Genomic DNA, 10806 nt, shown 5'->3' on the forward strand with positions numbered 1-10806 from the left:
GTAAGTCAACTACATGGTAATGATAACTAAATGTTGGTTTTATTGATACTTGCATTGTCAGAATTTTTTTTTTTTAAGAGAGCTTTTTTGCTATAGGGTGCATGTATTCATCAGAGAGACAGAAAAACAGAAAGTGTGAAATCACCTCTAAGGGGGAATGACCACACCACAAACTCCTCCTTCATTCTCCTCTAAGGATTTTGAGCATGCTTGCATACACACACACCCAGTTTGAGTTTTGTTTTTGTTTTTGTTTTTGTTTTGTTTTGTTTTTAGAGGGATTTTTGCTACAGGGCTCTTGTGCCCACCAGGAGGGATGCTCTCCTCTCCCCTCCCCCAGGAGGGATGGCCACACTGTGATCCCTTCTCTTCTATTCTGTCAGGATTTAGAGCACGTGCACATACACGCACACCTGGTGTGAGTTTTAAGCTATCGAGTCTGGGACTCGAACTGCAATAGGCCAAGGGGGAGTCCAATGACATAACCATTATGCCATCTGCTAGTCCCATCAGAATCTACTTTTGTCTGAAACACAATCCTTTAATTCTCTAAGGAAATTGGTTCGGGTTAGTTCTTGGACATAGGGGAGTGGAATGAGGTAGAAGGTGAAGGAGACTCCTGCTAGGTAATACCACGTCAGCACTGTGCTACCTCATTTCATCTTGCAGCTGGTCTGGGAGGCATATACTGCCAACTCCATCTTAGCGGGCAAAAAGGAACAGAAAAAAGGCAAGGCTCAGGGAGGTAAGGAGCTTGCCAAAAGTCACATTGCTAGAAAACAGCAGAGATGGAATTCAAGCCCTACTGTGTTCCATTGCCCCCTTTTCCCCTACTGCTGCAATATCTTTGGAAAGTCTCAGGGATTAACAGTGCTGAGGAAGGCACTATGGTCAAAACATAGTTCCAACATTCTGGGGGATATTTCTGAAGCTCTAAAACTGTAGAGTGGGAAGGATGGCGTAAAAAAAGGAAAATCCTCTAAGGAAAAAGTGAACAATCCTAAATAATAATTAGTGTATACAGGAGAAAGAGCAAAGATGGGTTTTTAATGAGTTTGAAGTTTCCTCTATTTATTTTTAAGGTTTTTGACATAAGGCATGTGCATTCGCTGGAGAGACAGAGAGAGAGAGAGAGAGAGTGTGAGATAGTGAGAGGGAAAGTAAAAATTCACCTCCCTGGAGAGAGGGCCACACCATAATCCTGTCTCCTCTATTTTTCTTCTGGGATTTTGGGCACACAAACAACCATGCCCAATGTAAGTTTCAAGCACCAGGTCTGGGACTCATTAAGGTGCAGAGTCAGGCAAGGACAGTGATCTTGAACCTGAAGGCACCTAATAATGGGAATCATCTAAATTTGCATAAACTAGCTTGGTGGAGGTGCTAAGATCCTATTGGTAAACCACAAATGTGACTTAGTGGCCTGGCTTAAAGATTAAATGGTGTAAGAGAAAAGACTGCAACTACTTTGCTCTGGGAAAGATTAGAAGATGGATTTTCACCATGTATTATATGAAATGTAAGTGAGAATTCAGTGTAAGAAGGTCATTTGACAAAGGGCAACATAAAAATGGACAGAGCAGTGAAATTTAAGGGTGGAGGATAAAAATTAAAATATCCTTTGTGCATAGACAGTAGCTATCCTCAAGGCTGAAAATACAGCCACTCAAAACTGAAATATCCTGGAAGAGAAGTAGAGGACATAGTTTTGAGGAGACTCCCTGAGTCCAACAAAAGTGTAAAAAATATTAATTGTAGGTAATGAAAAGTAATTACCCTGTAATTTTGTGCTACCAATTAATGCTTCATCAAGATTAAAATTGTATTCTGTTCTGGTTGTTTCCTCCACTATAAAAATAAATGCTTCTCACCATTTTCAGGATAGTTTTTTTTTTGTTTGTTTTATTTTGTTTTGGTTCAATTTGGTTTGTGAGTCTATTAACATCTTATAAGCTAATGTGTAGGGGATAACTCAGATGTTGCTAAAAAGAAATTGAAGATGACACAAATAAATGAAAAGATATCTGTGTTCATGCAGTGGAATAATTAATATTATTAAAATGTCCAACTACCCAAAGTGAAATACAGATGTATCAATATTGCAATGACAGAAATAGAAAAACTTCCTAAGATTCATAGATTCATAAAGAATCACAAAAGACCCCAAACAGTCAAAGCAGTTTTGAGGAAAACAAAACAAAACAAAACACAGAAACAAAACAAAACAAAACAAAACAAAAAACTAGAGGCATCACATTACCTTCAAAACCTACTACAAAGCTATCAGAATCAAAACAGCATGGCACACAGACCAATGGAAGAGAGCAGAGAGACATAAATAAATTCACATATTTACTGTCAATTAAATTTCGACAAAAGTGCTAAGAACACACAACAGGGAAAGGATAGTTGCCTCAGTAAATGGTCCTAGGGAAATTGTATATCTATATGAAGAAAGAATTAAATTGGACCTTATCTTACCTCATACACAAAAAATGGACTCAAAACAGATTAAAGACTTATTTCTGAGATCTGAAGCTATAAAAATCTTGGACAAAAACAGAGGAAAATAGCTCCATGACATTGTTCTGGGCAATGATTTTTTTTGTTTGTTTTTGATACAACCTCAAAAGCGCAGGCAACAAAAGCAAAAATAGGTAAGAAGGATTACATCAAATTAAATACCTTCTGAGTAAGAAAGGAAATAATCAACAGAGTGAAGAGACAACCTCTGTAATAGGAGAAATTTTGTATCTCTTGAATGGATGGACCTGGAGAGCATTGTGTTAAATGAAATAAGCCAGACACAGAAGACGGATTCCAAATTATCTCACTTATACGTGGAATCTAAAAAAGGAGAACTCACAGAAGCAGAGGTGGTTATCAGGGGCTTGGGGTAAGGGATGGGGACTTGGAGAGATGTTGGTCAATACATACAAAATTTCGGTTAAATAGAAGAAACGAGTTTAAGATATCTGTTGTATAACATTGTGAATATAGTTAGTAACAATATATTGTATACAGTTGTCCCTCCATATGCATTGGGCGTTAGTTCCAAGATCTCTCAAAGATGTCAAAGTCAAGTCCCTTATATAAAACGGCATAGTATTTGCCTATAGCCTACGGACAACCTCTCACACAGTTTTAAATCATCTTGAGATTATTTATAATATCTAATACAATGTAAATGCTATGTAAGTAATTGCTAGCCTATATTTTCATTTGTCTTTTTATTGCTATTGTTGAGTTATTATTTCCCCTTTTTTTTTTCAAACACAATTTTTGATTCACGGTTGGTTCGATCCATGAATGCAGAACTCAGGGATATGGATGGCTGACTATACTTAAAAATTTCTAAGAACAGACTTAGTGGTCTCACACACACACACACACACACACACACACACACACAAGTGTGTGAAGATACCAGATAACAACTATTTACATAGCGTTTACATTCTACTGAGTATTATAACAATTTAGAGATGATTTAAAATATATAAGAGGAAGTACATATGTAAATTAACTTGATGTAACCATTCCATACTGTGTATATATATCAAAACATCGTGTGGTACACCATAAATATATACAATTTCTATTTACCAATTAATAATTTAATTTTTTAAAAAGAAGTTTGCCTTTTCATCTCAGCATCTCACGGACCATCTCCAAACAATGGGTTGACGCCATTTTAAAATGGAATCTCCAGAAACCATACTATGATGGGGACGTGTTCTGAAGGGTGCAGATTTGCCAGTGATTCTGTGTCAAGGGAAGTTACACTTTGTTAGACTGTCAATAAAAACAGCCTCCAGCCTTCAGAGAACAAAATATGTCTGTTAGACGTGTCAGCATTTCTTTGGGTTTGGTCTACAAAGTTACTTAGACAAGAGAATTTTGCTAATTGAAATGGTGTGTTTTCTGGATCCTTAAGGAACAAAACAACCAATTCTGGTTTAATTATTTGGTTACGTACAACTGCTATAAAGTGAAATATTATTGTGAAGAAACGAAAGTGGAAAAAGTCCAATAACTTGAACAGAATCATGTGGCCACACTGGCCTGTAGCGTTTAGGCGTCCCCATCATTTTGCCTAGCAAACCATGAGCACAGGCAAAAGTGACAGCTAAGATTGCCATTTCATAATCCAGGGTGGATGTCTTCCTGGCTTGTCTGAGTTGATATGCTGGAGGCATATTTCCATAGAACACACATTGCAATGGTAGTAGAGTTTTGTTTGTTTGTTTGTACTTACGTGAGTAGTGTTCAGCTGTGTGCTAAGCTTAAACAATAGTGACCTTGTCCAACATTATTTCTTGAGAAAATATGTTTCAAATAGCACTTAGCAAATTCTTAAACTGCTGGAATAAAGCTTACTTATAAATGGGAGCTACAACTCATATGTTAAAACTGTGATAAGAGTTATAGAAATGAATAAAATTTTTGTAATCATAAGTAAATTTTATCTAAAAGATAAATTCTCATATTTTTAAACACTTTTTTAAAAGTTAAAAACTTTAGAGGTTTTTGCCTTAGAGCACAAGAAAGACAAACAGACAGTGAGAAGGAAAGTGAGAAAGATAGACAGACAGTGAGAAGGAAATCACTACCCTAGGGGATGACCATGTTGCAGTCCCTTCTCCTCCATTCTCCTCCTGGGATCTTAGGCATGCACATGCACACACTGGCATGAGTTTCAAGTGACCAGGTCCGAGACTTGAACTGTGGTCAGCCACGTTGGGAGTCCAGTGACTTAGCTGCTACACCATCTGCTGCCCCTCCCCCCATTTTTTTTCTTTTTCCAGGTTGCTAAAGGGCATGTAGACTCATGAGAGAGATGGAGAGATAACTGCAGTCCCATCTCCTCCAGTCTTCCCTTCGGATTTTGGGCACACATGTCCAGTGTGATTTTCAAGCTGCAGGTTCCAGGACTTGAACATTTCAGTTGGCCATGTGGGACCCAGCTGTCTTAACCTCCATGCCACCTGTTGGTCATGAATTGTCTTTAAAATGATTAATTAATTAATTAATTTCATGAAAGAGAGAGACACCCCCACCAGGGTCTTTATTGTAACCCCCCTCCAGAATCAGCCAGCCAAATCATGGGTACATGTGGGTGTGCCCCACATGCACAGCGAGGCCCTGGGAGGCAAACCTAGACCTCTCCAATATGGGTCCAGTTGTGCCACTGCCTGACCCTTGATTTCAACTCTGAACATTAAAATCAGTCGTTTCTGTCTATACACTACTTGTGAAAAGCTATCCTGTTCTTGCAACTACAGAGGTCAGCTGACTCTCCCTCCAGGCTCGCTTTGGTCAGAAAAGTCACCTTCTTTCTCAGATTTATACTTAATAAAGAAGACATCACTTCTCCTCCGTAGGAGCTGATTAACGCTGGCTCCTTACCTGCTTTGTGACATCTAAGCGTTGAGTGTGGATAAGAAAAGTGACAGTCACTAATAACTGCCTTAAGTGGGCTTCATTACCAGACTTGGGGTGGGTGATTCCACAGAAGAAATTCTGGTTACATTCAATTTCACAGTGAAACGTAAGGTAGAGGTGGGAAAATAGCCCTGAGTTTAAGAAACAAAGAGATAAACCTCAGCAAATAAGAAATAAATGGCTTCTTACATCCTGGAAAAATAGATGGCTTCTACCCAGAAAAAATAGAACTGCTCTATTTGTTAAACAAAGATCGCAAATGTGCACTATGCCTTATATAAGATCATGGTAATGGTAAATGTATTTGCTACTTTACTCTTAATGAAACTCATTGTGACTCTTTTTAAAGCATGGTGTTCTATATGTCCTTTTATTAAATTTTATTTTAATGAGAGGTTTTTGCTATAGGGCGCATGTGCTTACCAGAAAGATGGAGAGATAGAGAGATAGAAAGCGAGAAAACACCCCCCAGGGGGGATGGCCATGCTGCAGTCCCCGCTCCTCCATTGTCCTCTCGGGATCTTGGGCATGCACGCACACGTGCCTGGCGTGAGTTTAAGCCTCCCGGTCCAGGACTCGAACTGTGGTCGACTACATGGGAGTCCAGCGACAGAGCCATTATGCCAACTACTGGTCCCTATATGTCCATTTTTCACTTAGCTCAAGCTGAAACAACCTGAGGAAACCCTGTTTTTAGAGAGCACATGGCATCGGCATCGGGATTGGACACTTGATATTTAAGATATCCTCACCCTATTTCTCTGCCCACAGCTAGGATGTCTGTTGTCTTTGTTTCACTTTTGTACTTTGTAGTTTTGTACTTTGTACTTTGTTTCACAGGTGCTAAGCTCCTTTCCTTCACCAATTCATGCAATAAAACAAAAAAAAATCAAGCACAGTAAAAATTTTTTTGGGGGGGGTTATAAATTTATTGAAGATTTGGGATATTTTGTGGAGTTATCATGCAATGTTCCACAATCTTACTAATCTCTTTTCCTTCACTCTCCCTGTTTTCTCCAATCTCCTTCCCTTCTCTGTTCAAACTAAGTCAGAATCCTCTTCTATCAGTCGGGTTTGGCAAGGCTGTGCTGTGGTACAGACTAATCCCAAGACCAGTGGCTTAACACAGACACACAGGGGAATGAGTCCTTCACTGATGTACTTGAGAGTCTACAGAGACACTGTGAACCTGACCTTTGCAGTTGTGTCCTGCCCCCACCCCCAGGGAGCACATGTGCTTGCCAGAGAGAGACAGGGAGAGGGAGCGGGAGGAAGCATCCCTCAGCGGGCTATGGCCCTGCAGCAATTCCTTCTCCTCCATTCTCCTCTTGGGATTTTGGGCACACCCACACACATAACTGGTGTGATTTTTTAAGCTACTATAGTAGGCTACATGAAAGTTCAGTGCCTTAACCACCACACCACCTGCTGGCCCCAGGACTCCAAATTTTTAACAAACTTTCCAGGTAATCCTGAAAATTATGCAGATGTCAGAACTTTTCCTCTAGTTCAGAAGTTAGCAAATACAATCTCCATGTCAAATCCTACCACCACCTGTGTTTGTAAATAAAGTAGCATTGGGATGCAGACATGCCATTCTTGTGTGTACTGTGTAGGGCTGCTTTCACATTAAAATGGCAGAGCTGAGTAATTGTGACAGAGACAATATGGCCTGCACAGATCGAAATATTTACTATCTGGTCCTTTCTAGAAAAAGCTTGCTAACACTTGTTCGTGTCTGTTGTATAATTTCCAGAGTCATGTTATTACTTGTGATGCAAAGTCAGTCAGTCAGTGTTGATATGTGATCACTAATGAAAACTTCAACACTTACACTGAATTCTTTACCATCATCTGGTACCCATGAGAATGATCCTTTTTTGGACATACAAATTACCAGCCGAGTGAATTTTTTCCTGAGTTATACTGACACCTAGTGGTAGAAATATTAAACAACAGATGTTTAATCAGATTAGTTGTCCCAGATAGTTAATTACTCCTTGAAATTAAAGTCACACTTACTGACTTTCTAGTATGGGACCTTAGAAGTCACAGTTCAAGTGATAGAACATAGCAGGGTTATTTTAATGAGAACTAGAAAATCTTCCTCCACAGGTACCCTTTTCTTCAAAGGTTATTTCAACGTAGCATTTCCAATTTAGATAGGTCAGTTATTTCACAATGATAAAATTTTCTTCGGGTCACTAAAGTTGAAGTACAATATTATCAATAAGGTCAAAATCGCATGTGCCTTCACTATGATGAACTGTGACAAGAGGAAAGAAAGTTCAAACAGGAATCTGGAGGCAAGCAAATATATGCCAAGATAGTTAGGAAAAGAAATCGCACCCATGTTGGCCACAAGACAGCAGAGATAAAACCACTGACTTTCAAACTTACCTACTGATTAAAATCCTTTTGGGGGCTTTTAAAAAATAACAATGGCCAAACTCCAAAGCCTAGAGACTGTGATCTGAGTGGTTTGCGGTGAGGCAGCAGGCTTTAGTTTAAGTTCTCCAGGTGCTTGTAACATGAAACCAGAGTTAAAAATCCTTATTCTATGCTGCATCCTCAGATTTTAATGTATGTTTAAATCATCCGGAGGACCTTGACTCTCTGCAAACTGATTCAGTAGACTTGTGATGGCATTTCAGAATCTGATTCCTAACAAGCTGCAAGTGATACTGAAGATGCTGCCTGTGGACCAGGCTTTTCTTTCTTTCTTTCTTTCTTTTTTTTTTTTTTTTTTTTTTGAGAGGTTTTCACTATAGGACGCGTGTGCTCGCCAGACAGACAAGAGAGAGACAGAGAGACAGAAAGCGAGAAATCACCCCCCAGGAGGGATGGTCACGCCGCAATCCCTTCTCCTCGATTGTCCTCTTGGGATGTTGGGCACGCATGCACGCGCGCCTGGCGTGAGTTTTAAGCCACCGGGTCCGAGATGCGAACCGCGGTAAGCCGCGGGGTCCGAGCTGCGAACCGCGTTTGACTACGTGGGAGTCCAGCGACATAGCCATTACGCTAACTGCTGGTTCCCTGGACCAGGCTTTGAGTAGCAAGAAATGAGATCATCCCGAACACAGTTTTTACACAATCTTAATGGTTCTGAGAGCTTTAAGTACATACACATCACCTGGGAGCTAACTAAATATGCAAATTTGCAAGCTTCAGTCTCAGGAATAGCAAGTGTGCCAAGTGATTCTAAGATCCATGGGCTGAGAGCCGAACATACACTGCCCTGTACAAGTAATGTCTATTCTACAAATCATATTTTTTTTAAAAGCCAGCAGCATCATTCAATGTTACAAATGACCCAAAGCGACTTTATTATCTGGTGGTAAGGATTTGTGTCTTGTCTTGAGCTATGGATAGGTTCATGTACCTACCATTTGAACAGACTCCTAACCTGCTTCCTGGCTTTAAGTTTTAAGCAGATTTCCTTAGCATTTCTTTGATTTAAGTTAAAACTGCTTTTCTTAATAGTACCAAGTGAACTTGCTATTGAAAGTAGTTAGATTATTTAAGAAATTGTGTGATCAATACAATGTAGGGGGAAAGGAATGGAAGACAACAGTAGACATAAGAGATGGTGTGAGAAGAGGGTGGGAAAGGACAGAGGTCAGAAATAGGGGTAAAAAAATAATAGAAACTAGAAATGGAAAATTTTTGATAATAACATGCATGATTGAGCCACTATGTAGTATATTCTGGATGGGAAATCACATTTTGTATGTTGTGATGATGCTTAGGGAATGAATGTAAATTAAGTTAAAAAAAGTTTCAGGAAAAAAAAAACTAAAACTGTTTTTCATGAAATTAAAAAAAAATGCATTAACAAAAAGGGTGGGGGGACCAGCAGTTAGCATAATGATTATGTCGCTGGATTCCCATGTAGTCAACCGCGGTTCGCGTCCCGGACCCACCCGATGGCTTAAAACTCATGCAGGGAGTGTGTGCATGCGTTCATGCCCAAGATCCCGAGAGGAGAACGGAGGAGAAGGGATCGTGGCGTGGCCATCCCCCCGGGGGGTGATTTCTTGCTTTCTGTCTCTCTCTGTCTGTCTGGCGAGCGCACGCGCCCTATAGCAAAAACCTCTCAAAAAATAAATAAATAAATAAATAAAGGGTGGGGAGCAAACTTAAAAGAAGCAAGTACCTAAACTACTGGTTAAAGATGAGGCCTTTAGGATAGGCTCAGAATCAATATGACTGGTGTCCTTTAACCGAAACAATAGAGGTATGCGGAGAATGCCATGTGATGGCACAGCAGAGAGTAGAGTGATGCAGCTACAAATCGAGCCATACCATGACTGATGGCACTGCCAGAAGGCAGGAAGGACCATGAAGGGATTCTATCCAGAGACGGAGAGATCCTGGCTCTGCTGACACAGTGATTTCAGACTTGTGCCTTCACAACTGCGAGAAAATAAATGTTTGTTGTTTTAAGCTAAAAAAAAAAGACTCAAAGCAAAAGCAAAGAGGTTTTTTTCTTGACCCAAGTGTGAGAACAAAGTACTGTTAAATTTAATGGCTTAAACCAACTGCAATTTTGTTGTGCTTGTAACATATACTGAAGGCACTTAGTACCTATCTCGTAATACCTAAGCTGATCCGAAAGTCTCTGATGGCTTCATTTCACTTGCTTGGTAAGTACGACTGAAGGCTGGGCCCAGCTGACACTGGAATGCCTACACATTACATCTCCAGTCCTGCAGTGTCAGGGTAGGAGGTCTCTTCACGTGGTGGCTCAAGGCTCCCAAGACACAGATCAAGCTGTCCTTCCCTCAAGGCCTGAGCTGTAAACTGACACAGCATCTCTTCTGCCATGAGAGCTGGCGCAGAGCTCCCCGAGATGCAAGACGAGGAGTCATAGGCTGGCTTCACAGAAATGTATCTTCGTGGGCTCACTCACCTAGTTTGGTCACTTTGGTTCTATGTGTGCTAAACGTGTACACTGTGCTCTTGATGTCACTATAAAAACAGATGTCTTCAATATTTCAGCAAACCTGGACTTGTGTTTAGGGATATCTACAAAGCAATTTAAAGGTTATTTAAAAGGTAGTGACAAACATTAATAGTCTGTGTGCTTTCTGAGAGTTGTGCTACACTTGACATCTCTGGATCATCAGTTATTTGCACCACAATATGTGCTCAGCATAAGCTCATTAGCAACAAATAACAACAATAAAAACGATGACCGAAAATCCAAGACTGATAGAATATATAAATAGACGCAACAGAGAACAAGATCTGGAAGTTAGTTAAGTACAGTGCTTTGCATATAGTAGGCAGTAACTGTATACTTAATAGAAGCCACTGGAATGATAAAACTCTCAACAGATGTGATTCTCACGGGAAAAT

The 10806-nt window shown here is 40.0% G+C and overlaps 1 protein-coding gene across 1 annotated transcript in view; it reads left to right on the plus strand.

Moving 5' to 3' along the window:
- The first annotated feature begins 10638 nt into the window (after positions 1 to 10638).
- Positions 10639 to 10806, plus strand: part of NPHP3 (nephrocystin 3) — a 64655-nt gene continuing 64487 nt past the window's right edge. Inside the window, exon 1 of the mRNA XM_006165547.3 lies at positions 10639 to 10701. Within this exon, the coding sequence (XP_006165609.1) occupies positions 10639 to 10701 (63 nt within the window). The remainder of the gene's footprint in view (positions 10702 to 10806) is intronic.

Source organism: Tupaia chinensis, unplaced genomic scaffold (genome assembly GCF_000334495.1).
Source record: "Tupaia chinensis unplaced genomic scaffold, TupChi_1.0 Scaffold143952_1, whole genome shotgun sequence".
NCBI lineage: Eukaryota > Metazoa > Chordata > Mammalia > Scandentia > Tupaiidae > Tupaia > Tupaia belangeri.